The 27915-nt window shown below is 55.4% G+C and overlaps 2 protein-coding genes and 1 pseudogene across 2 annotated transcripts; all 3 read right to left on the bottom strand.

Annotated features, from left to right (window-relative positions):
• Positions 1 to 401: 401 nt before the first annotated feature.
• On the bottom strand, positions 402 to 4040 carry LOC144274590 (acetylcholinesterase-like). Its single transcript, XM_077833509.1, has 3 exons — positions 2554 to 4040; positions 890 to 1056; positions 402 to 466 (listed from the first exon to the last, which is right to left on the bottom strand). The coding sequence occupies exons 1-3, from the start codon at positions 4038 to 4040 to the stop codon at positions 402 to 404; spliced, it is 1719 nt and encodes a 572-aa protein (XP_077689635.1).
• Positions 4041 to 7989: 3949 nt separating this feature from the next.
• Positions 7990 to 12934, bottom strand: LOC144274165 (acetylcholinesterase pseudogene; annotated as a pseudogene).
• Positions 12935 to 22615: 9681 nt separating this feature from the next.
• LOC144274591 (acetylcholinesterase-like) lies at positions 22616 to 27263 on the bottom strand. Its single transcript, XM_077833510.1, is given in 4 exon segments — positions 22616 to 22658; positions 23557 to 23700; positions 25761 to 26506; positions 26508 to 27263. Coding segments are annotated over 4 exon segments (1689 nt in total).
• Positions 27264 to 27915: the final 652 nt, after the last annotated feature.

The raw sequence follows: 27915 nt of genomic DNA, 5'->3' as shown, positions 1-27915 counted from the left end.
ACACAGCTCTCAGTCCACAGTTGTCTCCCTTGTTCATCAGGGACACCACATTGGCTGGAGCGATATGCTGAACACAGCGACATCTAATGGCAGAATGACATACTGCAAGGAAACATGGCTGGAGAAAGAAAAGGACTTGTGGCACCTTAGAGACTAATAAATTTATTTGAGCATCGGATGCAACCGATGAAGTGAGCTGTAGCTCATGAAAACTTATGCTCAAATAAATTTGTTAGTCTCTAAGGTGCTAAAAGTACTCCTTTTCGTATCTCCATCTAGTGGCCAGATGAATTACTACAGCAGCCGTCTACTGACTTCCAGCTGAGCAAATTACTCCCTTTGCTCAGCTGGTGGTAGGCATCTGGGATTTGATGCTGCAGGTCCTGGCTTCCTCATGGGGCTCAGTTCTCCTTCTCTTCCTCGTGTTCCCTCTTCCTTGCGGGTTCAGCAGTTCTGTGGGTCTCAGCTGGGGGAGGAAATGCAGATGTCATTCTCCCACTGAAAAGGCCCAAACAACCACAAACTGTGCTTGAGTTTGGGGCTGCCCCACAGCACGTGGGTTCTGGTGACTTCAGGGGATGAGAGAACTCCCCACAGGTGTCTGACCCTCTAGAAGGCCAGAGGATCATCCCATGTTCACATAAAAAGCAGCAAATGGGACACAAGGCTTTTCCCCTCTAGGGGACGTCAGCTGTAATCCATCCTCAGATCTAGGGGATTGGCTGGCTTGGGAGGGCAGGGAATGGCACACAGGGAATTTTCCCTATAAGGCGTGCCAGCTCCAATCTGGCCCCAGGATGGGGGCACTGGCTGCTTCAGGGGGATGGGGAATGTGACATGAGGCCTTTCCCCTGTAACACTGCAATCCTCTTACTCTACTGATGCTCACCTGTGGGGCTTGGCTTCTCTTTGAGCACCGATGCTAAGAAGCCGCAGTGCCGGGTGGGCGATGTTCCCTTGACCTGGAGCGGCTCTGTGCTGATGCGGACGAAGTTCTGCTCCTTGGAGTTGTAGAGGGGCCACTGCTCCTCGCTGCCCTCTGACCCTGTAGGGTTCCTGGGGGAAAATTCAACACGTCCCGTGGAAGTTAATACTGGACCTGGGTGGGGATGGGAATGTGCTCCAGCTGGAGTCTGACATCCCAGATGCAGGAGTCATTGGGAGTCAACCCGCAAAGTCTGGCCCCTTTCCAAAATGGCCACCCTCAGTGAAGATGGCTGCAGCCTCCTGTTCTTCTCAAATGGACTAATACTCATGGTGCCATTGTTCTCTATGAGACTGAAGCCACATGCTGCCCTCAGTGAAGATGGCTTTCCTTTTGTGCTCTCAGACATAGGGTAGGCAGTGTGGGGAGCAGAGCAACATAGAGGCAGAGGGAAGGACACTGCAGTGGTGGGGAAACATGGGGGCACAGATCTGGGCTGGGAAGGAGGCTGAAGCCACAGTTTGCCCTCAGTTAAGATGTCTGCTGTCTCTTGTCCTTCCAAAGAGGAGAAAGCCATGTGCTTCCCTAACTAAAGATGGCCAGTTCCTTCTAATGTTCTCAATGGGATTGAAGCCACTGGCTGTCCTGAGTTATGATGGCTGCCATTCGCCTACAGGACTTGCAGGGCGGGCTGATTATAGAAAAGATGGCAATCACCTCTTATTGTTCCTAGAGTGAGAGAAGCCAGAGGCTGCCCACAGTTAAGATGGCCTCCTTCTGCCTGCCTCCTAGGCAAGTAGCAGTGAGATTGCCTGTAGCGAAGACGGCTCGGCTGGCCTGTAGTAACAGCAGCTCTTTGGCTCCCTCTGGAGGTGAAGTGGGGTAATGGAGGCCGCCTTTCTACCTGCTGCTGAGCTGATTTGCATATGCAGCTTCCTGGCTCCCACTTTGAGTAAATAGAGAAGAGGGAGGGGCTCCAGGTATAATTTGCATAGATGTCTAAGGAGTGCCATGCAATGCCCAAAGCTGCACAGTTGGGGGGTTCCCTGTATTTGATGCTCACAATCTGTGTCACCTTGGCCAGGTGGCTGGAGAGATGCGAATGGGGTGGCAAGTGTGAGAACTCGTGGTGGTTTGATAATGGGGAAAGTGGCTAGCCCTAATCTGGGAGTCAGTGGACTCACTTTGGGTAGTCAGGAGCCAAGAACAAAAACATTTGCGGTGGTGGTGGTTTTTGGGTGTTGCGGTTTGTAGTTTTGCTATTGTTGGGGTTAGGCAAGGGAAGAGAAACTGTTTTCTAAGCTGCTAATTTTCCTGCAGGAATGCAATTGTGTTGTTGTGTTTTCAAAATTCCTATGTGAAAAAGGAAAGGGGCTGTTACTAACTGTGAATCATCATGTTTAAAATTTTGTCTCCCTCATAAAAATTTAGTTCTTCCTCTAGCCGGGGGTGGAAGTTGAACTGGTTTTCTATATTTAAAAAGGAACTCTTCCTAGACTTGGCTGTCAGACCACGTTGTGGACAACTGGCTCAAGGGGGCCACTCACTGTTCTGGTTTGATCACTGGGGCTGCTTTTTGGGCTGTTAGGATTCAGGGGGCATGAGAGGATTCTGGGGGATTCCCTTACCCGCTCCTGGCAAACTCCGCCCAGTACCGCATCACCCTGCGGCTCAGCCCGGTCTCGGCCTCCGTGAGAGTGTAGTTGGCGCCCCACATGGCCGTCAGGGTCCCGAAGAGGTAGGGCACCTCGGAGCTGTGCGGCACCCCCATCCACTCTGGTAAAGACAAGCTGGGACTGCGGTGAGTGAAGTAGTAGGTGTACACAGGACTGCCGGCCTCCGCCTCTTGCTCAGCCACCTCAGCTACCGGGCACACAAAGAGGTGGTCACCGGTGGATTGATCCATGGCCCATAAGTATCGTGCCTCATCTTGCCTCTCCTGGATGTACCGCCGTGCCACGATCTGGATGGCCTCTTCTGGGGCCCCTGGCACTGTCAGCCTCACCACCTGCAGCAGCTCCTCCCAGCCGATGTGGCTGATGTTCTCCAGGCTGAAGTCAAGAGGACTGAATTTTAACATGTAGCTGCCTTCATTGGCGGTGAACCCGGTCAGGATGGGCATAGGCTGGCTCTGCCCAGCCCTCAGCAGCCTTGATGGTGTATCAGGGAGGAAATCCCCATCTGGTGTTGGCACAAAGACCATCACCAGCATCTCCTTGCTGCGCAAGATGGAGTTATCGTGTTTGGGGAACTCCCCGGGTTCCTTCTCCAGCAGGCAGCCCACCAGGGCGGTGTCGTCACCATCGGTGCAGCCCAGCAGCTGGCCCAGCCTCCGGCCCCTCTCCCTGGCCCCCTTAAGTGAAATCCAAGCCCACGGTGCGGTGGCTGCTCCGCTCTGTAGCACAGCACGGGCGAAGAGGGGCCGGCTCCCCGCGGAGAGGAGGTGGAAGCCGACTGAGGAACCACCGGCGCTCACGCCGAAGAGCATCACGCGGGCCGGGTCCCCACCGAAGGCGGCCGCGTTGTCCCGCAGCCAGCGCATCGCCAGTCGCTGGTCCCACAGGCCGGCGTTCCCCGGGGCGGCCGGGGGCAGGGACAGGAAGCCCAGCGCCCCCAGCCGGTAGTTCATGGAGGCCACGATCACCTTCTCGGTAGCGGCTAAGAAGCGCCCATCATAGACGCTGAGAGAGGCAGAGCCAGAAATGTACCCCCCACCGTGGATCCAGACGAGGACAGGGGCTGTCCCGTTGGGCCGGGGATGGGGCACCCAGACGTTGAGGAAGAGGCAGTCCTCAGACAGCGGTGTTTTGGGTGACCAGACCTCAGCCTCAGGGATACCAGTAAACAGAGGCTGGTGGCAGGCATTGCCGAAGTCGGTGGCTTCCTGGACGTGGCTCCAGGGCTGGTGGGGAAGTGGTTTCTGGAAGCGCAAGGCCCCCACGGGGGGCTCGGCGTAGGGGATGCCCAGGAAGGCTGTTACTGAGCTGGAGCCGGCTGGGAGGCGCTTGCCCCGGATGGGGCCGCTGGTGGTGAGCACCACGGTGCCGTCGTCATCGGAGCCAGAGCTGGGGCCCGGCAGGGAGAGAAGGAGCAGGCAGGGGAGGAGTCCCAGCATTGCGGCAGCTGGAAGGGAAACACCCCACCAGAGGGAGTTACAGGGGAAGAGCCATAGGGCCTTTCCCCTTCAGCCATTGCCAGTCCTCATCTGATCCAAGCCCTCCACCAATAGATGGGGGCAGGAAGTTTCCTTTGCTGTCCTTGAGCCCCTTGAGCAAATACAGCCCTGCCGGTCAGTCACCCTGGCACACTGAGTCTTTTGCTGAGCTCACTATGGTATGTCCTTCACCTCACTGCAGGTGAGAGCGCCCTTCCTGCCCTGGGAGAACACGTCTGGACAGGAGGGCGACCATCACACTCCCCTACCGGTAGACCCCATCTTGCCCATCTCTAACCCCCTAGACTCCACTCCCCTCCCAGAGCTGGGGATAGAACCCAGGAGTCCTGACTCCCAGCCCCCACTGCTCTAACCCACGAGACCCCACTCCCTTGCCAGAGGTGGGGATAGAACCCAGGAGTCCGGCTCATGGTCATCTCACACAGTGGCTACACAAATTGTACCCCTGAGCTGTGAGACCCGAGACACTGACCAAGGCAGCAGAGAACAGAAGAACAAGACAGGGCAGAGGGAATGGGGGGACAGTGACAAATGTTACGAATTACACCTGGTAGGACATGCACACAAATGCTGCGAATTATACCTGATAGGTCACGCACACCAGTGCTGCGAATTATACCTGATAGGACACGCACAGTTCGAATCTAGGCTGAGGCACAGAAACAAAGTCCACAACTGCAGAGTTCCCAAAAGACACTAAGTTTATTACGCTCGAGCGTGGTGCCCCCCTGCTAGCCAGGAGGGGACCCTGAATGCAGATTATACAAAGGTTATATACCTTTTAGCAAAGCATGTTGCCCTCGTGCATCGGAAACCTTAGCCAATAAACAAACCCTTGTCTTATCTACCACCTATCCCTGCTTGGTGCATTCCTTGTGCTATACCAGTATGTTAATTACACAGCATGGTCCTAAAGCCATGCATCAGTAACTTTTATTATCAGGATGGGAGGCCTCACATCAAGGCCAAGAGACAGGGAGTTAGAGACTGACAAAAACCAGATACTGGGAGTCAAGGCAGGCTGGAGACAAGGAGGAGGATTTTCACAGGGATTCAATATCTAAGGATTACTCCTCCTGGTGTATGATGTGCTGGCATTTAAACAATGGTGGGCCCCAAACCAAAATGGAGTCACATGTGCTAACTTTTCCTTAACACAAATAGGTGGTCCAGACCTGGGGAGGAAGCTGCAGCGTCTGTGTGGATGGGCACAGGATCTAGTGGGTTGGGGGGTCGGCCTTCCTGGGTTCTAGCCCGAACTCTGGCAGGGGAGTGGGGCCTAGTGGGTTAGACAATGGGGGCTGGGAGTCAGAACTGAAGAGGCAGGTTCGGAGCATCAAACCCTCCTTGGAAATGCATCTCCTGGGAGCAACGGGAAATATAGAATCCAGACCCAAGGTCGGGGACTGGCTGGGTTCGGGGGCAGGGAATGAGACATGGGGCCTTTCCCCTCCAGGGGATGCTGGCTCTGATCCCGGCCCAGATCCCCCTGCCCCTGTCTCCGTATATTGGGGTAGAAAGAAGACTCATCCACCTGTGTGTGTGGGGTGACTGTCATGTGCACTGCCATCTGGCCGGGGAAGGAACCTGTCCCTGCGGCTTGTATTGTATAAGGACCTGCAACTGTCATCAAGAAACCACTGATTTTCATGGGCACCCCGGAGAATACGGCTTTTCCTTGATGTCCATTGAGCACGAGCAAAGAGGGGAGTGGGATCTCGGAGCAGTGGGGGCTGGGAGTCAGGACTCCTGGGTTCTATCCCTGGCTCTGGGAGGGAAGTGGGGTCTAGCGGTTAGAGCGGGGGGGAGAGGGGGACTGGGAGTCAGGACTTCTGGGTTCTATCCCTGGCTCTGGGAGGGAAGTGGGGTCTAGTGGTTAGAGCGGGGAGGGGGGGCTGGAAAGAGGACTCCTGGGTTCTATCCCCAGCTCTTGGTGTGGGGTCTGAGAAATGGTGTATTGGACAGGTAATTCTCAGGGCAGATCGCAGATCCAGCCCCCGATGCCGCATCATTCCCTCCCTTGACCCTTTCTCCCCGTCTTGGAGCTAGGGGGACCAGCAGCAGCACAGACTCACCTGTCCGTCCCCCCAGTGCAGTCGCCGCTTCGTGGCTCTCGCTGCGGCTCACGGTTCAGTGAATGGGGGATGATGGATCCGACTGGACGGCTCCAACCCAGAGACTTACGGCCCCCGTGGTTTATTGATCCGGAGAGCAGTGACCTTGCTGAGCTCAGCTCATGCAGGGAGAAGGGGGGCATGGGCCAGCCGGAGCGAGTCCAGGACAAAGGCCGAAGGCTTCGAGGCACAGTGGAAAGGCTCCGCCGGCTGAAATGCAGCCACCTCTGGGGTGGGGCAACGAATCACATCCACCCAGCAGTGCTGCTCGGGCATTGCTCCCTCGGCACCGAGATGTAGCCGCCTCTGGGGTGGGGCACAGCAGCCATTGAGCACACAGGAAGGTAACGTAATGGTTTAGGAGTCATGGACTTGCATAGGAGCTGGGAAGGCTGAGTTCACCTCCCATGACTTAGTGGGGGGGTGGGAAGCGTCGGGGGTTCATTGATGCTGGGGGGGAGTGGTGGGGGGCAGGCCTCATTGGAAAGACCTTGGGGAATATGTTGTCTGCCCCAGGCAGTACATGGCAGAGTGGCCGCCCCAGTGGCAATTGGGGTGAAGGATCGACTCCCTGCTCCAGCAGCTTGGGGGGAAGGATCGGGGAGAGGGTTAGGGCTTCAAAGGTTTCAACCACGCTGCGTGTAACTCGTGCATGCGTGAGCTGACGTCTGCACTGGAGAGCCAGGTTCGGCGCATCAAACCCTGCTTGGAAATGCATCTCCTGGGAGCAATGGCAAATATAGAATCCAGGCCCCGGGGCGGTGGGGAGTGGGACATGGGGCCTTTCCCCTTCCGGCCCCTGTCTCTGTATATTGGGATACAAAGAAGCCTCCACCACATCCCTGGCATGTGCGGGGTGACAACTGGCCAGGCAGGAACTGTCCCTGTGGCTTGTCTTGTATAATGGCCTGCAACTTGTCGTCAATAAAACACTGATTTTTTGAGACTCCAGCTCTTCCCCACTGTCCACTGAGCACCAGCATAGACAGGAGTGGGGTCTAGGGGTTAGAGCAGAGGGATGAGACCCTGGACTCCTGGGTTCTATCCCCAGCTCTGGGAGGGGCGTGGGGGTCTAGTGGTTAGAGCAGGACAGGCTGGGAGCCAGGACTCCTGGGTTCTATTTCTGGCTCTGGATTGGGAGTGTGATCTCTGGGCTTCATCAACTGTCTGTCGAAACCCCAGAGCATCATTCACCTCCCCGTGCAATCTGTGCCCCCTGTTATCTCGACACAGACCTCCCAGCCCCCAACACACACGCTCTCTCGCTCTCCCTCCCCACTGCTTAGGAGCAGCTAACCAATCTCGCACATCATAGATTCATAGATTCATAGATATTTAGGTCAGAAGGGACCATTATGATCATCTAGTCTGACCTCCTGCACAACGCAGGCCACAGAATTTCACCCACCACTCCTACAAAAAAAACCTCACACCTATATCTGTGCTATTGAAGTCCTCAAATTGTAGTTTAAAGACCTCAAGGAGCAGAGAATCCTCCAGCAAGTGACCCGTGCCCCATGCTACAGAGGAAGGCGAAAAACCATCAGGGCAGTGTCTGTAGACTGAATATGCTTTAATGCACCGGGAGGCTGCAGGGGTCGGTTTAGTCCGGCGATGCCCGAGGGGTTTATCAGTGGTGGGATTAATAAATCAGCAGCTGCCGCAGGTGCTAACAGGAAGTGGAAGCTCTCATCTGCAAGAAGGTCGGGTCCCCCCAGCAGGGGAATTGTAATTGCTCAGTTCCTCATGCGCTGCTTCCTGATCCCCCGACTTCTTCAGCGTTGACCTGTGGGATACACAGCGAGGGGGGTTAACAGCAGTGGGGATAAACTCAGCCTGAGCAGGGTTTGGTCTGGCTGAAAGCGGGATGGGAAACCTGCAGCCGAAGCCTAGGTGCTGGAAGGAGGGGCTCAGTAGGGGGCACTGTCCCCTCGCAGGCAGTGCTGACCCTGGTGTGGCCCGAGGGGGGGCTGTGCTGCAGGGAGCAGGGCGGGGGCTCAGTAGGGGGCACTGTCCCCTCGCAGGCAGTGCTGACGCTGGTGTGGCCCGAGGGGGCGCTGTGCTGCAGGGAGCAGGGCGGGGGCTCAGTAGGGGGCACTGTCGCCTCGCAGGCAGTGCTGACCCTGGTGTGGCCCTAGGGGGCGCTGTGCTGCAGGGAGCAGGGCGGGGGCTCAGTAGGGGGCGCTGTCCCCCCGCAGGCAGTGCTGACCCTGGTGTGGCCCTAGGGGGCGCTGTGCTGCAGGGAGCAGGGCGGGGGCTCAGTAGGGGGCGCTGTCCCCCCGCAGGCAGTGCTGACCCTGGTGTGGCCCTAGGGGGCGCTGTGCTGCAGGGAGTAGGGAGGGGGCCCAGTAGGGGGCACTGTCCCCTCGCAGGCAGTGCTGACCCTGGTGTGGCCCTAGGGGGCGCTGTGCTGCAGGGAGCAGGGCAGGGGCTCAGTAGGGGGCGCTGTCCCCCCGCAGGCAGTGCTGACCCTGGTGTGGCCCTAGGGGGCGCTGTGCTGCAGGGAGCAGGGCGGGGGCTCAGTAGGGGGCACTGTCCCCTCGCAGGCAGTGCTGACCCTGGTGTGGCCCTAGGGGGCGCTGTGCTGCAGGGAGCAGGGCGGGGGCTCAGTAGGGGGCGCTGTCCCCCCGCAGGCAGTGCTGACCCTGGTGTGGCCCTAGGGGGCGCTGTGCTGCAGGGAGCAGGGCGGGGGCTCAGTAGGGGGCGCTGTCCCCCCGCAGGCAGTGCTGACCCTGGTGTGGCCCTAGGGGGCGCTGTGCTGCAGGGAGCAGGGCGGGGGCTCAGTAGGGGGCACTGTCCCCTCGCAGGCAGTGCTGACCCTGGTGTGGCCCTAGGGGGCGCTGTGCTGCAGGGAGCAGGGTGGGGACTCAGTAGGGGGCACTGTCCCCTCGCAGTCCGTTCAGACCACAATGCTACATTCTACCAGTAGGGGATGCTGTCCTGCTGGAGTTCCCGTGTTTCCAAGTAGCTGTGAACGCCAGTGTCCAACATGGAAAGTTCTGTTCTGCCTCCCATAAGAGGCCAGTGGCACACAGGATTCCCAGTGTCTATTGGTTTCTCCTTCATTCCCTTGTTACACAGCGGCCAGGCCCCTCCCCAGAACCCAGCTGCATTTCATTCTTTCATCACCTTCTTTCTCTTCCTCGCCCTTACTGGCCCCCAGCCCCCTCTGTTTTTGGATCCATCCTGTCATGCTGACACAGAGCTGGTCCCAGCTGGCAAATATTTTACTGTCTGTGACAGCCACTTCTGACAGGCCTGAGAAACTCACTACACCTAACACCCTGCTGTCACGGTATTTGTCCATAAACTCTGCCATGTGAAGCTTCTGTGATCCCAAGCCCTGTAATCATTGCGAGAGGTATGTACGGGGGATGTTTAAGGAGCTGTGTTTAAGTACTAAAAATATGTTTTGGAGACCAAGGGAAAAGTAGAGTTCTGCCGGACAAAGGATGGCTTATTCACCTGTCTATCTCGGTGCCCCAGTAACCGAAGCCTCACTTATGTACGGCATCCGCATGAGGATTTGAAGTTAACTCAGGAGACAAGACACCGGCGAATGAATCATGGGGCGGGGAAAGGGAGGGCACCCTCACTCCGGGGACAAAATCACGCTTTTGGGGGGATAGGAAGAGAAGAAAAAGGCCAAAGAGGAAGCACCACTAGGTGGCGCTGTTATGTAGTCTTCCAAAGTTCTTTAGCGCGCAAGCAAGTTTTGACTCTTGGGAAGACACACCGTGGAGGTGTGACATCCAATGTCCCCATGGGGTAAGGGGACTCAGATATGAGGCCCTTCCCCTTTGGGGGCGCTGGCTCTGATCGAGGCCCAGTGCGGAGGGGGGACTGGCTGGCTCAGAGGGGTGGGGGGGGGTCACAGGGCCTTTCCCCTCTACAGCTGCTGTCTTCTCACCCCACTGCTGCTCACCTTTGGTGTTCGGCTGCATTCTGGTCAGCCACGCCAAGAACTTGCAGTGCCGGGCAGGCGATGGCCCCTTGACCTGGGGCGGCTCCATGCCAATGCGGAAGAAGTTCTGCTCCGTGGGGTCATAGTGGGGCCACTGCTCCCTGCTGTTCCCTGCCCCTGTGGGATTCCTGGGAGGAAACACGCCCCACAAAGGTTAGTACCAGGCCTGGGCAGGGATGGGAACATGCTTCTGCTGGAATCTGACATCCCAGACCAAGGGGTCATTAAAGTTGCAAAGTCTAGCCCTTTTCCAAAATGGCTACCATCCTTTGTTGTTCTTAAGGAGAGTGAAGCTGCAGGCTGCCCTCTGTTAAGATGGTGGCTACCTCCCGTCTCCTCATATGGGGTGATGCCACAGGTTGCCCTTTATAAAGATGGCTGCTGTCTCCAGTTGTTCTCAAGATTGAAGCCACAGGCTGCCCTAGGTTATGATGGCTGCCATTGGCCTACAGCCATTGTATAAAGTGAGACTGCTCCTCGGAACGACGGCATGGGTGGTGGGTATCATAGGCTGGGGGAGCTGTGGGCTCCAGTGGGGGGTGCAGAAGGGGCACGGCCTTGGGTTGAAGGGGCAGGGCTGGGGGGGCTAGCCTCCCCCAGCCAGCGGTTCACGTGCCACCCATGAACGATGGCCACTGTTTTCCGTTATCTAAGCCCTAAAAGTTAGTCTGCCATAGCTGACTGAGGAAGCTGTGCTGACCCAACTCCCAGTGTCGGTAGAAGGATGGTGCTGCGAATGCAGTGGTTGTGGCTGTGGGAGGCGCTGTTCCTACACCGATGGAAAATCCCCTTCCCTTGAGGTAGGCTGTGTCTACACTATGGGGTGACTCCGGTCTAGCTACAGTGCCGGAGCCATGATTATATGGTCTTCGTAGCATAGACATCCCCTGAGTTTGTGTGGCAGGGCTGGGAAAGGGCAGGCAGAGTTCTGAGATCATGGGCTACTAGCTAAAAAACATGTTTCCTTTAATGAGAGCAGGTGTTTTCATGGGATCACCGACCTCCTGATAAGGGAAGAAGGCAATTATCCCTAACCAGGAATCAGGGGGCTCAGATTTTACGTCCCCGAAGTAAGTTCAGCTCTAGGTCAGGGGCTTCCACCAAATAGATTAACTGTTTTTCACAGAGACGCCTTCTTGCCATGGCATTGAGCCGGGTCTTCCTGGATGTTGTGTTCACCTGGCCAAAGGGTTACAGCGGCTCTCATGGTCTGGCTCAGGGGCACAAGAGGATTCTGGGGAATTCCCTTACCCGCTCCTGGCGAATTCTGACCAGTACTGCATCACCCTGCGGCTCAGCCCCACCTCAGCCTCCGCGTGCGTGTAGTTGGCTCCTCTCACGGACGCCAGGGTCCCAAACGTAAAGAGCAGATCAGAGCTGTGTGGCACCCCCGTCCACTCAGGTGAAGACAAACCGCTGCTGCGGTGGGTGAAGTAGTAGGCATACACGGGATTGCCAGCCTCCGCCTCTCGCCCAGCCACCTCGGCTACCGGGCACACAACGGAATAGTCACCAAAGATTTGTTCCATGGCCCATCGGTACTGTGCCTCTCCCTGCTCCTCCCCCTCCTGGCTGTACTGCTGTGCCATGTCCTGGACGGCCTTTTCTGGTGCCTCTGGCACTATCAGCCTCACCAGCTTCAGCAGCTCATGCCACCCGATGGAGCTGGCATTCTCCAGGTTGAAGCTGTGGACACTGTCCCTTAGCAAGTAGGAGCCTTCGTTGGCAGTGATGCCAGTCAGGATGGGTATTATAGGCTGGTCATGCTGGGCCTGGAGTAGCCTTGGTGGTGTATCAGGGAGGAAATCCCCATCTGGTGTTGGCCCAAAGGACGTCCCGATCAGATCCGGGTACTGCAAGACGGAGAACTGGTGTTTGGGGAACTCCCCGGGTTCCTTCCCCTGCAGGCAGCCCACCAGGGCCGTGTCGTCACCAGCAGTGCAGCCCAGCAGCTGGCCCAGCCTCCGGCCCCTCCGCTTGGCCTTCGCGGGGGAAATCCAAGCCCACGGTGCTGTCGGGGCTCCGCTCTGCATCGCGACACGGGCGAAGAGGGGCCGGCTCCCCGCGGAGAGGAGGTGGAAGCCGACTGACGCAGCCCCGGCGCTCTGGCCGAAGAGCATCACGCGGGCTGGGTCCCCACCGAAGGCGGCCACGTTGTCCCGCAGCCAGCGCATCGCCAGTCGCTGGTCCCACAGGCCGGCGTTCCCCGGGGCGGCCGGGGGCAGGGACAGGAAGCCCAGCGCCCCCAGCCGGTAGTTCATGGAGGCCACGATCACGTTCTCGGTGGCGGCTAAGAAGCGGCCACTGTGGAGCTCTACAGAGGTTGCACCCATATAAAACCCCCCGCCGTGGATCCAGATAAGGACGGGGGCCGGCACGGGAGGCCGGGGATGGGGCACCCAGACGTTGAGGAAGAGGCAGTCCTCGGACTGTGGCATACTGACGAAGAAAATTTCGGCATCGGGGTAACTAGTAAGCGGAGGCTGGTGGCAGGCCTTGCCGAAGCCGGTGGCCTGCAGGACGTGGCTCCAGGGCTGGTGGGGAAGTGGTTTCTGGAAGCGCAAGGCCCCCACGGGGGGCTCGGCGTAGGGGATGCCCAGGAAAGCTGTCACTGTGCCAGAACCGGCTGGGAGGCGCTTGCCCCGGATGGGGCCGCTGGTGGTGAGCACCACGGTGCCGTCGTCATCGGAGCCAGAGCTGGGGCCCGGCAGGGAGAGAAGGAGCAGGGAGGGAACCACGTGGAGGAGTCCCAGCATAGCAGCAGCTGGAAGGGATGTGTTGGAGAACTGTGTTATGAATTGTGTTAGTCAAATATATACTAAATAATGCAAGAGGCATGAATATTATATATATAACAGTATAAGAAAATATACAGGAATTTTTGCTTTTGCATGTGATTTTGATAATACAGCACTTTTGACTTTGCTGCGACCGTTTGCACATCCAATAACTGGCTTGTGTGTCTGACCTGTAAAATCCTTGGGCTGTGAATATAGCAGGATGAAGCTGAGGGTCAGGAGGGAGCTGTTAACGCCAGCTGGGCATGAAGAAGCAAACCACAGAAACAGAGCAGTAAGAAGTATAACAACTGTTGGAAGGTCAGAACACCTGGCGGGTGCGTGGATGTGTAAGAGCAAGGCAGAGATGGGCTAGGTGTAATTCAAGATTAGCAGGAGAAGTAAAAGTGCATTGGTTTAGGTTACTTATTGTGATTTACGCACAAGAAGGTTGTTAACAAGGGCCTGTGGAGGGTGGCCCAGGCTGGAGGCCCTGCTACTCTGCTGCACCCTGGCCCAGGAAACAGCTTTCTGAGAGGAAAAGAGCAGTGAATATTAGACCTCCCAGCTGGCAGCCATTTTGGACACCCGGTCCTCCAGCAGCTAGAAGGATTGGGGATTAGCAAGGGCCAATCAAGACCCAGCAGGCTGAAATTAAAGGACCTACTGGCTGCTAGCTTGACAGTTCTTGGTTGGAGTTAGTGGAGTGAGCCCACAAGTTGAGTGCAGCCCAGGCTGGGCCACCATCAGTGGCTGGTGTTCAGAAGGAGCCCCGCTGATTCAGTCCCTGAGAGGGGATTTAACCCAGAAGGTGTGACGGAATACACCCCTGCATTCACACCCTTCACGCTATTGCAATAACCTTTGTGCAAAATATGCCGTGTGAGGTATCATTTGAAAATGAATACCTCCCTGGTCAATAACGTCATGGTGAAATGTGTATAACAACATTCTGTGTAAAGTTATGAACATAAGCTGAAATCCGGTGTTTTTCAGACAAGTCTGGGGAGGGGGTAAACCTGTTTCTCAAGGATAAAGGACAAGGTGACACCCCAGCCAGGTGTCATCAAAGCTGATGGGCCATCACCTGTCAACTGGCCATTCTTTGGTAAGGAAGTGGAGTGGGGTGGGGGGCAAGAACAAACAGACCTGATCTTAGCAAGCAACAGCATGAAACCTCCTTCCCCCACTCCCAGACTCCATGCCTCCTTGCTCTCAGTTGGAAAGAAATTTTCTAGGGGTTTTGCTCAGAAAAATGCATTTCAGAGGGTGACTGAACTATAAAAGCGAGGGGCAAAAACACCCCAATGGTATCTCTCCCTATCCATCTCTCTCTTTTCATCTAAGAAGACAAAAGAAACAGCCATCGGGCTTTGGGAACAGATCCTGGCCTGAGAGTCTGGTCAGCAATGTACTGAACAGATGTGGTAAGGGACTTCACCTTGACCTGAGTCTAGTTTGTTACGTTTAGAAAGTGTCTTATCTTTGTTGTAGCCATTCCTGACTTCATGCCTCATCACTTAAAATCTGTCTCTTTGTAGTTAGATAAACTTGTTTGATTCTTTAATTGAAACTCACCCAGTGTTGTGGATCATTTGGGTAACTCCCTTTAAGGTAGCAGGCTGTTATATGTTGATCCCCTTAGAGGAGCAATGGATCTGATATACCTGGACTGTACAGGAGAGGGCTGGACAGTGCAGAACACATGTTTTTTGGGGAAAATCCAGGACTAGGAGTGTGTTGGGGTCACTCTGCAAGTAGTAACCCAGGCTGGTGGAACCCAGAGTGTGGCTGATGTTTGTGGACAGGCTGCGGGGGTCAGGATTGCTGGACCAGGGCTGTGGCTATACATGGACACTCAGGGTGTGACATGCATGCTGGCAGGCGAATTGTGAGGGACCCAGGTTGGGAGCTACAGCAGCAAAAGGCCCCCCAGGTTGCAGGGGATGTGGTGACACAGCCCCCCACTGGTCTGGATCGCACCCCGGAATGTGACAGAAGGGCAAGAAACTATTTTGTTCATAACTGGCCCTGAAGGGCAAGAAACTTCTCTATTCTGAATTCGTTGCACCCCAGAAGGAGGCTCTGGATTGTGTAGCCTGGCCAGAGGGCTGAGCCACAGAAGACCCATGGAAGTAGGCTGGCAGCCTGCTCAGGGGGCGGGGGGAGCCAAAGAGAGTGGCAGTACCACGCTGGGGCAGCAAGGGGGTGCTCAAGAAATGAGTGCAGCCTGCCTCAGGGGGTTAGGATAGACAGGTTAACCAACGAGGTGTTGTGGTCAACTGAGTTGGTGCCGTACAGAGGAGTGAAAGTAGATGGAGGAGAGCAGAAAAGTGAAGAAGAGCCAGGGGGAAGAAGAGTCGAATGTCGCCGAGAGGGGCAGGTTTGAAAAGAGTGGAGCCTTTACTTTCCTTGCCTCATCTGGCTGTGTGTGTAAATATAATTCACAGGCGGGAATAGCATTGCCACAAGGAACGGGATAGGGGTTCTGTCGCCCATCCATCGCCAGCCATCCAAATACAGACAGTAGGAGGGAGCTCCTGTTACAACCCTCTGGTCTGTCCCCGCCACAGCACTCCGGAGGCCCCAGCTCCGTGTCAGTGCACTTTGCTGTGTTTCCCACTGCAGTCAAGAGGCCCCTTCCTGCCAGGGACAAAGTTTAACAGGCTGGGACAGGCATCTACACACTCCTTGCCTGAGCTGAGGATAGAACCCAGGAGTCCTGGCTCCCAGCCCCGCACCTGGCTCTAACCCACTAGACTCCACTCCCCTCCTGGTGCCAAGGAGAGAACCCAGGAGTCCTGACTCTCAACCCACCCTGCTCCAACAGCTAGACCCAACTCCCCTCCTACAGCTGGGACTAGAACCCAGGAGTCCTGCCTCCCATCCCATCCCCCTACTCTAACCACTAATCCCCACTCCCCTCCCAGAGCTGGGGATAGAAGCCAGGAGTCCTGCCCGGTTGCCTTGCATGACGTCTGCAGGAATTGTACCCCTGAGCCCAGCAGCTGCGAGCAAGGCTACGGAGGGGATGGAAACCATGAATTTGACTAAAGTCCATGAAACTCCCCCAAATCGAGTGGTGTCACAACCTGGCACAGGGGGCTGCAGTGCTGCTCAGGTTTGGTCCACCTGCCCCTCTGTCTCCATCTACGGTGACCCTGTGTACCAGGTCCCAACGCCCGGAGTGGGGGAACTGGACCCAGCAGCTGCTGCAGGGCGTGTGTGTGTGTGGGGGGGTGAGTGTGGGGGCAGGGGGGTGAGCTGACTCTCCATCCCCATGGCCACCCGCTCCCTCCATTTCTGTGACTGATCAGATTCCCCCCCACACCCTGCACCTCTGCAGTGACATTGATAAAGAATGCTGTGAGATGATCATAGCCCTAGGGGTGAGATCTGGCTCTCGGGCAGGGCACCTTATCTCTCCCATGTTGGAGCTGGTGGGACCCAGGCAGCTCAGACTCACTTGCTTCTCTCCTTGGTGCAGTCGCGGCTTCGTGGCCCTTGCAGGGTTTCGTGCTGAGTGCGAAGGGTATTGGCTGGTGCTGAAGCTGACTGGATGCCTCACAGATGCTGAGAACGGCAACCAGCCATCGGAGCATATTTATCCTCAGGTCGGCTCTGCAAACACAGTGGGAGGGGGATCTGGGCCAACCGGATGGCACTGTTGGGCTGGAGCCAAGGGCTTTGGAAACAGAGATCCAGGGCGGGTAAACAGCATGAGTAAGGATATGATTTGGTTACGGAGGTCATGGATTCCATGACTTTAACAGAGCTCCGTGACTTCCGCTTCAGCCCCAGCCAATGATGCTCTGTCAACCCATCGTGGCAGGTGGGGCCAATGCTTCAGCCCCCCCTGCAGCCAGTGGGGCTCCGGCTGTCAGTCCCCCATGGCCAGTGGGGGTTCGGCAGTCAGTCCCCACAGCACAGGGCTTCGACTTCCATGATTTATGGTTTATTGCCCATCTACTGCCCGTGAATTTTAATAAAAATCCCTGTGCCAAAATCTTAACCTTAAGCCTGAGATTTCTAGGGACGGAAGGGCTGTGATCCCTGAATTGCAGCCACCTCTGGGGTGGGACAGCCGATAACAGCTGCACAATAGACTGTTCCAATTCCATTGCCCAGCACTGAGAGGCAGCCACCTCTGGGGTGGGGCAGCTGGGTACCAGGAAGCCAATGGGGAATCCTGTGTCCAAATAAAGCAGAAGTGGATTTTAGAGGGGCAGGCAGAATGGAATATATAAAGGGGGTATTTAGCCAGGAGACCGGGGTTCATACCCTACCAATGAGTGAAAGTGCTAGGGGATGTTGAAAGACAAAGCAGGGACAGTGATTTGCTTATTTATTACTTTGGCTGAATTCGATTTAAACAAAAAATGTTGACAGAGAATATCGATCTTTATCTTTAACCAGGTTTTTCTATTTCTATCCATTAAAAATTTTCCACAAAGGTACAGGGTGTTGTGTCAAACAGTAATTATTTAATGACAGTGGATGCGGGGATTCAAAAAGGTAAAGCCTTCTAAACTGTTGAAACACAAGTGGTCAACGTCAAACGACAACCTATACAAAGTCAATAGCCTTAAATCTACGGTGTGCTCAAGCAGCAGGGGAATTAAACTCTGGAACAGACCTCCAGCTGAGGTTATGAAATCTCTCACTGGAGGTTTTTAAGGACAGACTGGACAAAGACCTGTCAGGGACGGTCTAGGTTTATTTGGTCCTACCTCAGCACAGGGGGCTGGACTTGATGACTTCTCAAGGCCCCTTCCAGTCCCACATTTCTATGTTTCTTCTTACTTGGCCTACCTGTAAATTTCCACGATTATCGGTGGAAATATTTTTTGCACCTGTTTACCATGGAGGCGATGTCGACAGACATTTACCGTTAAAAATCGGTTCATTCCAAGTGTAGTTATTTCTCATGTGCAAGGCAGACTGTCCTGCAGCATCGCGCCCCCTAGTGGCACACTGGGACATTGGGGACAGTGCTGATTGTCAGGTACAGCACCCCTACAGTGCTCCCTGTCATATCTGCTGACTTCTGTCGGGCTCCTTTGAAATCCTACCCATTCTGCATTCGCTGGTGAGAGCCGCTCCAGGCAAGATCCTGGTTTTGACAACACATGGTTGCGTCACGATCATTAGTGAGAGCTGTGGAAATGTTTGTTCCTCCTGGGTCTGAAATTGCCCTAAGTTCCCTGGGTTGCTTCTCTTAGTAATCACTATAGGAGTTTTGTTATTTCTAGTTGCCAGCATTGGTCACAGGTTGGTCACTGTGGACCTGAGTTGGATGAGTCACAGCTGAGTGCATGTTACATCAAAAAATGTCACTTGGATATCTGGTGTGGTAGCAGAGGAGGGGCAGCGCTGTGGGGTGGGACTGAGGGGAAATGGCAGAGCTATGGGAGGAGATGGGGGGCAGCCCAGGGCTGGTATAGCAGGGGGCTGCAGGCTGAGATTGAAACACATCAGCAGAGCTGGAATAGCAGGATGCTGTGGGTCAGGCCTGAGGGGCATTCGCAGAGTTGTGGAGTATGGGGTGGAGGAGCCTAGAGCTGGGGTAGCAGGATGCTATGGGTCAGGACTCAGGGACATCGGCAGAGCTCCGGGGAATAGGGGAGCTCAGGAGTGTGAGCGTATAGCCGGGTGCTGTGGGTCAGGAATGAGTAGGTGTCACGTTAGTTTTTCTCCTGTTGCTAATTTAATGTATCTCCATCCTGTTTGTTCTCCAGTTGATCCAAACCAACCACTGGCCCTTTCCCTACATCATTCCTCCCTGGGAAATTCCTGCCCGGGGTGTTCCCAGGCCTCAGAACTGGCGGTGTGCCTCCTGAACACTATTTACACCAGGAAGCTGTCGTCTCTCTGCACCGGGGAATTGTCTCTCCCTGGCCCAACATCTGCCAGACAGTGACCCAGAGAAGCCCGGAGTGGCCCAGGCTCTGCTCCATGCAGCCTCTGCCATGCTGTGTCTCATGTCGGGGGGTAGATCTGGAGGAGGGGATGTCATGGCTCGGCCTGCGCAGAGACTTGGGGACAGCTTTGGCTGGCTTGGCCCCTATGGCCAGCAGGGGGGATTCTGGTACAGTGTATACCCCACAGGCCTGTGCAGGCTGCAGGGGGACTGCACACAGATGGGCACCACCTCTCTCTCTCCCTGCATCTCTCTATCTCCCCCTACTCCGCCCATCTCTCTGTCTCCTTCTCTGTGTCCATTTGCACCCTGCTGTGGGGGGCCTGCAGTGCCGGGAGTGTGCCATTGTGATCCCCCAGGTTGGCCGCATGCCAAAGGGGGATGCCTGCACCGCTGGGCTGGGCCAGTTCTGCAGCGACATCACAGTCATCGAATGTGAGTCTGAGACACCCCCATTCACCCTCCCTTATGTGCCTTCATTTACACACAAACCCCCATGATCACCAGCTGGGAGAGAATCCAGGACCTTCAGCGCCACAGCAAAGAGCTGTCACTTGGACTGAAAAGAGAGCTATCTTAGCTTGCAGCAGTGGTAGGGCTGTTATCTGCTGGGGGACAGCTGCCAGAGGACTAGTGTGACTCGATCTCTGACCTAAAAGTTACAATATTACAACAAAAAGACTTCAAAAACAGACTCCAGCGAGAGACTGCTGAATTGGAATTAATTTGCAAACTGGATACAATTAACTTAGGCTTGAATAGAGACTGGGAGTGGATGAGTCATTACACAAAGTAAAACTATTTCCCCCCCCCCCCGCCCCCGTTCCTCAGACGTTCTTGTTAACTGCTGGAAATGGCCCACCTTGATTATCACTACAAAAGGTTTTCTTCCCCCTTCACCTCCCCCCACACTCTCCTGCTGGTAATAGCTCATCTTAAGTGATCACTCTCCGTACAGTGTGTATGGTAACACCCATTCTTTCATGTTCTGTGTGTATATAAATCTCCCCACTGTATTTTCCACTGAATGCATCCGACGAAGTGAGCTGTCGCTCACGAAAGCTTATGCTCAAATACATTGGTTAGTCTCTAAGGTGCCACAAGTCCTCCTTTTCTTTTTGCGAATACAGACTAACACGGCTGCTACTCTGAAAACTGAATTAATGATTCAGCCCCCCCCACCCCCCCATTTCTGCACTATCACACAGTGTTTAGCTCAGGACACGGGGGGCTGCCTCTGTTCTTGGGTCCCAGGATGGCGTCTGCCTTAGGTGGTCTCACCCAGACCATTTAGAAGCAGGTGATGCCATGTAAATGGGCAGGGGGAAGATGGGGAGATGGGTAACTTCAAGAGGCTGGCTGGGGTGGGGGAAGTGATTCTGGGCGGTGCCTCTTATGGCAGAGGCTGGGAGCAGAAGGGTTGTTGGGTGGAGCAGCTATGGGCGTGTGTGTGTGGAGGGGGCAGATTCTCAGCCTCCAGCTCCGGGACGTGTGTGGGGCAGGGGTCCACATTGCCAAACGTAGGAATTCAAGTCAGACCCCTCCCCCACCCCGTAAATCATGAGATCGTCCCCAAAATAATATTTTAAAAAAGCAACAGCTCATCTTCTGGTTTTCCCTGGTCTGTCTTTTGATTTTTGAACTCCCCCCCCACCCCTCCCGTGTGTGCGCGTTCGAAAATCAGTCTGGCCAAGGATCGCAAATCGATTGGGTCAGGCGGTTGTGGCCCCTGGTTTCTTCCCACCACCCTGCCCAGCTATTCCTGCTGCTCCCCCAAACTTCCCCACCCATCCTGTCTCTCCAGTGCCCCCATCAGTTCCATCCCCACCCAGCCCCTGATCCCATCCGTCCTGTCCCCCAGCCTCAGCTCTGCTGCTCCTGGGATTCTTCAACCCCCACCCCCAGGGCTGGGGGGGGGCTGCATCAGGGACCCCCGCTTGCAGCCCGGGAGGGGGCAGCTCCAGGGGCTCTTCATCCCCCAGTGCCCCTTCCCAGGCAGGGGGCAGGGGGCAGGAGCAGACATGACCCCATTGCTCACTGGAGGGGCGGGGGAAGGAGAGGGCAGGGCTGTCCTGAGCTGCCGAGCTCCTTTCACCCTCGCATGAGAACAGCTTTGGGCTGTGGAGGGGAAGGGGCCCATGCTAACCCTCTCCTCAAGCCCCTACCAACCTTAGCCAACTTCAGACCCCTAAACTTAGGCCTGAGCCAGCCCCAATTCTGCTTCCTTCCTTGCCTATGCAGGTGGTAACCCTATGACCTCACCACCTGTCTGCAGAGCCCCACTCACCCTGTCAGAGCTGGAGAAATAATCCTAAAGGCACCAGCAGATGATGACAGAAATGGTGTGATGCTTCCTCAACTGGGAGCTGAGCAGAGCTGAGCCATGGGGCATGCTGGAAGTCGGGATCTGGGGGGCTTGCCCTTCTCAGAGGGTCTGAGCCTCTTTCCCTGCCCTCTGTACACGTCAGTATACGGGGGTCCCCCGTCCCTCTCGGGAGTGTTTGAGCCTCTTTCCCTGCACTCTGGAAAGCATATGCTCTGGGGGTCTGCACCACCAGCTCTAGCTACTAGGAGACTGAGTAGGTGATGGGATATGAGCCTTTCCCCTCTAGGGGCTGCTGGCTGCCATCCAGCCCCACAGACTGCAGGGAACTGTCTGGCTCATGGGAATGGGGAAAGGGACATGGGGTCTTTGGGTGGCTCTGGTTCCAGTGTTGATCATTCCCGTCGGTGCATAGCGAGTTGTGGAGGCTCAGTCCAGCCCCCCTGTCTCAAACCCCTCCAGCTCCTGAGCAGGGAGGCTGGGGGCTGATTGTACCACAGAGTCCCTGCTCCCAGAGGGGATCTGTGCAGGGAAGTGGTCATGGCGAGGGGGGCTGTGTATGTCTGTGGAGCTCTTTCTGTCCCTAAACCCACTTAATCTCCTTTCTGTACACTTCCAGCTGATTGGGCAAGAACCTGTCTCTGTGGCTTGTATAATGGCCCACAAGTGTCATCAATAAACCACTGATTTCCTTAGATTCCCTGGTATGTATGGTTCTTTCTCACTGTACACTGAGCACCATCACGGAGGGGACTGGGGTCTAGTGGGTTAGAGCACAGAGGATGGAATTCATGACTCCTGGGTTCTCTCCTAAGGACTGGGAGGGGAGTGGGTTCTAGTGGTTAGAGCAGAGGGGGGCTGAGAGTTAGGACTCCTGGGTGTTATCCCCAGGTTAGAGATGAGAGTAGGGTTTAGTGGATTAGACAAATGTGAGCTGGAAGCCAAGATGCCTGGGTTCGATCCCAGTTCCGTGAGGGGATTGGGGTCTAGTTGGCTAGACCAGGGGAGGCTGGGTGTCCGGACTTTTGGGTTCCATATCTGGCTCTGGATGCACAGTGTGATCTCTGGGTTTCATCATTTGCCTGTTCAAACCCCAGAGGATCATTTAGCCCCACCACCAATGTAATCGGTGTCCCTCATTATCACAACACTTAACTCCCAACCCAACCCCCAACACACACACTATCCCCCCTGCTCAGGAGCAGCTAATCATCAGACAGATAACATGTCTCCAGACTGAATATGCTTTAATGCACTGGGGGTGGAGGGATTGCAGAGGGAGGGCCAATCCATGGCCCAAGGAGGTTTATTAGGAGGATCCTCATCAGTGAATTAGCAGGTGCTAACAGGAACTGGATGCTCTTGTCTGCAGGGAATGTTCCCTCTGTGAGGGGATTGTAATTGCTCAAGTCTTCATTCACTGCTCCCTGTGCTGGGCACGTCCTGGGTCTGCTCCTGCAGGACACACAGCGAGTGAGGTTAACAGCAGTGGGGATGAGCTCAGACTATGTAGCGTTTGGTCTACTTGTAAACGGGAGGGGAGACCTGCAGGGGAAACCAGGTGCTGGATGGGCTCAGTATGGGACGCTCGCCCCCTACAGTCAGTGCTATTCCCCTTGCGCTAGGGGGCGCTATGCTGCAAAGAGCGACATGGGGGGTTCTGGAGTTGGCTGTCCTTCCACAGTCAGTGCTCCTCCCAGTGCTACATTTTAGCAGTAGGGGATGCTGTGCTGCTCGATTTTCCATGTTTCCCAGCATCTGTGAACTCCGGTGTCCAATGTGCAAGGCTCTGTTTTGCCACCCCTAAGAGCTCCCCTGGCACAAAAGATTCCCAGTGGATATGGGATTCTCCTTCACTTCCTGTGCTACACAGTTACACAGCAGTCACGCCTCTCCCCAGAGCCGGCTGTGTTTCTTTCTGTCATTGCCCCTTTTCCCATTTTGGGCCACCTGCCCCTTGCCCCCACTATCCTTGGATCCCTCCCTCCATCCCCATTCACCGTGATGGGGATCCCCTTCTGAGTTCAAGCCTCCTCCACTGGAAGTGGGGGTACAGGAAACACGGGTGCCATCCTCCTTCCCAGAGTGGCTGAGCAAGTGAAGATGGGGTAGAACCTGAGGCTCCCTATAGCAGATGGGTTCTGGTGTCCCTAGGATAATTGAGATCTACCCCAGGCAGGAGAATGGGGCAACTCTAGGAGGCCAGAAGATCCCATGGAAATGGGTATCTCCCCTTTAGGGGGTGCCATCTCCAATCCAGGTCGAAGGTGTGGGGAGTGACTGACTCAGGGGGATGGGAACATAAGGCCTTTCTCCTCTAGGGCTGCCATCCTCTGACTCCACTGATGCTCATCTGCGAGCATTGATTCCAAGAAACCGCAGCGCCGGGCGGGCGATATCTTCTCGACCTTGGGTGGCTCCATGCTGATGTGCTCAAAGTTCTGCTTTGTGGGGTCGTAGCGGGGCCACTGCTTCCCTCTGTCCCTCAACCCCAAAGGAGTCCTGGGGGAAAATTCAACATGCCACACAGAGGTTTGTACCTGGACTTGGCAGAGAGGGTAACAAACTCCAACTGGAGCTTGACATCCCAGGTGCAGGGGTGATTAGCAGCCAACTTGAAAAATTTGACCCCTTTCCTAAATAGCTCCCATCCGCTTTTGTTCCCAATGAGCATGAAGCCACAGGCTGCCCTTAGTTAAGATGGTCACTTCCTCTTGTTTGTCTCATATGGGGTGAGGCTACAGGCTAAAGATGGCCACTGTCTCCCATTGATCTTGATGACATTGAAGCCACAGTCTGCCATGAGTCATGATGGCTGCCATTGGCCTACAGCCCTTTGCAAAGTGAGATTGCCCCTAGGAAAGATGGCCACTGTTCCCCATTGTTTCCAAAGGGACTGAAGCCAGGCTTCCCCCAGGGAAGATGGGCATCCTTTGTGCTCACAGATGTAGGAAGAGGCAATGTGGGGAGTGGAGTAACATGAGGGGACAGGGAAAGTCACAGGGGTGTTAGGGAACAAGGGGGCACAGATAGGAGGATCTGCACTGGAAGATGGTCCAAAATCACCATATGTCCTTTCTTTAGATTGACTCGTCCTTCCAAACTGAACTGCCCTAATCAAAAATGGCCACCATCTCCCACTGTGCTGGATGAGACTGAAGTTACAATATGATTGCCCTGAGTTGGCTGCCATTTTCATACAGTCCTTGCATGTGCCATCTAGGCTGTCCCTAGGAAAGATGGCCACCACCTGCCATTGTTCTTAAGGAGCCAGAAGCGAGAGGCTGCCCTGAGTTAAGATGGCCTCCCTCTGTCTGAAGCCTGGGAAGTAGCAGGGACGTTGCCTGTAACAAAGATGGCAGTGGCAGCCTGTGGGAAGAGCGGCTCTTTGGCTCCCTCTGGAGGTGAAGAGAGGGACCAGAGTCGGCCTTTCTGTCTGCTGATGGGCTAAATGCATACGCAGCTTCCCGGCTCCCCCTGTGGGTACATGGGGAAGTGGGATGAGGCTCCCGCCAGCCCGCAGGTGTAATTTGCATAGACGTCCCAGGTGCTCCATGCAGCGCCCGCCAGGGATTTCTTCATGTTTGACACTCACGGTCTGTGTCACGTTGGCTGCGGGAAGGGGAAGAAGGTGGCAAGTGTGAGAATGCATGGGGGCGGGGTTAGCAAGTGGCCTTCCCTAGATTCATAGACTCCAAGGCCAGAAGGGAGCATTGTGTTATCAGTTCTCTTCAGTTCCTAAAGTCTGATTTATATTCATTACTATCAACTTTCCCTGTCTTCCATATGTTGGATTTTTTTTTATTTTTTTTTTTTAATTTTCACAGCTGCCTTCACTCCCCTAGTCTGGGAATTACTGGGCCCAAGCTGGGTGGTGCGAACCAACAGGCAGAAGGCTGAAGATATTTGTATTGGAGTCTTGCTGGCTTATTTCCGGTGCAAGGGCACAAGTCTTTGTATCTAAGCCCAGGTATACGCTTAAATCTTAAATGGCCACATTTGTCTCCGTCAGAGAGGTGACAAAACCACCCCCCTGACTGCCACAGCTGTGCTGACCTACCCCTAGGTTAGCTGCAGTTATGTTGAAGGAAAGATGCTTTTGTTAAGGTAGCTCCTGATTTTGGGCAAGCGATGTTCCTCCAGTTCTGGAGCAACCCCTTTTGCTGCTGCAGGCTGTATCTACGTGACGGGTGGAGGTACATATGCCTGTACAGTCTCCATAGCAGAGACATCCCCTGAGTTTGTGTGGCAGGGCTGGGAAAGGACAGGCAGAGTTTTGAAAGCACTGACTACTAGGTAAAAAACCTTGTGTCTTTGAATGAGAATTCGTAGGATTGCTGACATTTGGATGAGGGAAGAAGGGAATTAACCCTAACCTGGAACCAGGGGATTTAGCTTTTATTTCATTGAAGTAAGTTCAGCTCTAGGTCAGGGGCTTCAACCAAATAGATTTACTATTGTTCTAAGGGACCCCTTCTTTGACATGGCATTGAGCGGGTCTTCCTGGATGTTGTGGATACCTGGCCAAAGAGTTACAGATGGATTGTGGGGGATTCCCTTACCCGCTGCTGGCAAACTCTGCAAAGTGCCGCATTCCCATGTGGCTCAGCGCCACCTCAGCCTCCGTGTGCGTGTGGTTGGCTCCTCCTACAGATGCCAGGGTCCCGAACACGTAGGGAAACGCAGAGCCGTGTGGCACCCCCCTCCATTCAGGTGTAGACAAGCTGCTGGTGCGGTGGGTGAAGTAGTAGGCGTACACAGGATTGCCAGGCTCTGCTTCCCGACTAGCCAGCTCGGCTACCGGGCACACAAATAGGTAGTCACCAGTAATTTGATCCATGGCCCATCGGTAGCGTGCCTCGCCCTGCCCCTTCCCCTCCTGGCTGTACCACAGTGCCACAGCCCGGACAGCCTCTTCCGGGGCTCCTGGAACCATCAGCCTCACCACCTGCAGCAGCTCCTCCCAGCCGATGGAGCTGGCGTTCTCCAGGTTGAGTCCGGGAGCACCAAATATTAATATATAGGAGCCTTCGTTGGCAGTGAAGCCAGCCCCGATTGGTATAGGGTGGCTCTGCTGAGCCTGCATAAGTCTTGGTGGTGTATCAGGGAGGAAATCCCCATCTGGTGTCGGCACAAAGGGCAGCCCCAGCAGCTCCTTGCGGTGCAAGACGGAGAACTCGTGTTTGGGGAACTCCCCGGGTTCCTTCTCCTGCAGGCAGCCCACCAGGGCCATGTCATCGTTATCAGTGCAGCCAAGCAGCTGGCCCAGCCTCCGGCCTCTCTTCTTGGCCTCCTCAAGCGAAATCCAAAGCCCATGGTGCATTCGGGGCTCCACTCAGCAGAATGGCGCGGGTGAAGAGGGGCTGGCTCCGTGGAGAGAGGAGGTGGAAGCCGACTGACGCAGCCCCAGTGCCCTGGCCGAAGAGCAGGAAATGGGCCAGATCCACTCCGAAGGCGGCTGCATTGTCCTGCAGCCAGCGCATCACCAGTCGCTGGTCCCATAGGCCGACGTTCCCCGGGGCGGCCAGGGGCAGGGACAGGAAACCCAGCGCCCCCAGCCGGTAGTTCATGGAAGCCATGATCAGGTTCTCGGTGGCAGCTAAGAAGCGGCCATCATAGACGTCGAGTGAGGCTGCACCTGAGAAGAACCCCCCACCATGGATCCAGACGAGGATGGGGGCCGATGTGAGGGGCCGGGGATGGGGCACCCAGACGTTGAGGAAGAGGCAGTCCTCGGACTGTGGCGTTTTGGGTGTCCATGTTTCGGTCTCAGGGTAATCAGTAAGTTGAGGCTGGGGGCAGGTGTTGCCGAAGCTGGTGGCCTCCAGGACTTGGCTCCAGGGCTGGTGGGGAAGTGGTTTCTGGAAGCGCAAGGCCCCCACGGGGGGCTCAGCATAGGGGATGCCCAGAAAGGCCGTCACTGTGCCGGAGCCAGCCTGGAGGCGCTTGCCCCGGATGGGGCCGCTGGTGGTGAGCACCACGGTGCCATCATCCTCCAAGCCAGAGCTGGGGCCCGGCAGGGACAGGGGGAGGAGGCAGGGGACCGCGGGAAGAAGTCCCAGCATAGCAGCAGCTGTAAGGGAAACCCCCCAAGAGGGAGTTATAGGGAATGGATCTGGAGCCTTTCCCCTCTAAGGGGTGCTGGCTCCCATCCAGACCCAGCCACCTAAATCCAGACAGCAGGTCAGAACTCCCTATATCAGCCTGGATCCCCTTTAGAAAATACAACCCAAACCCCATGTCTTTTCTGTCTATGCTCCAGCTCACTGCTGAGCTCCAGATGTGCGTCAGCACTGAGTCTAGCTCTGGAAGAGGAATGAGGTCTAGTGGGTTATAATGTGGGGAAAGGGGACTGAGAGCCAGGACTCCTGTGTTTCATCCCCATCTCTGGGAGGATATTGGGGTCTAGTGGGTGTTCGGATAAAGATATTCAGGCCTGTCTGTAAAGGCCTATACTCTAAGAATTTAGGTGTATTCTTATCGCTTGGCTAGTTCTAGAGGTATAAAAGAAAGAAATCACTGTCTGCCGGTGTAAGGGCCTTCTCTTACTGTGACAGTCTGAGGCCCTGTTCTTAGGCTAAGGCCTTTGGCTAAGCAGCAGAGGCAGCCATAAGCTGGGAAGCGACCGGTCACATCCTCACATTCCAAACTAGTCACATTGAAATCAGGTGCTATTGGGCCGTTAGGCACTATCAGGACAGGATTGTATTCCTATCA

The sequence above is a fragment of the Eretmochelys imbricata genome, chromosome 14 (genome assembly GCF_965152235.1).
Source record: "Eretmochelys imbricata isolate rEreImb1 chromosome 14, rEreImb1.hap1, whole genome shotgun sequence".
Lineage (NCBI taxonomy): Eukaryota > Metazoa > Chordata > Testudines > Cheloniidae > Eretmochelys > Eretmochelys imbricata.
The sequence above is the reverse complement of the archived record's forward strand: the minus strand, read 5'-3'. Positions and strand labels throughout refer to the sequence as shown.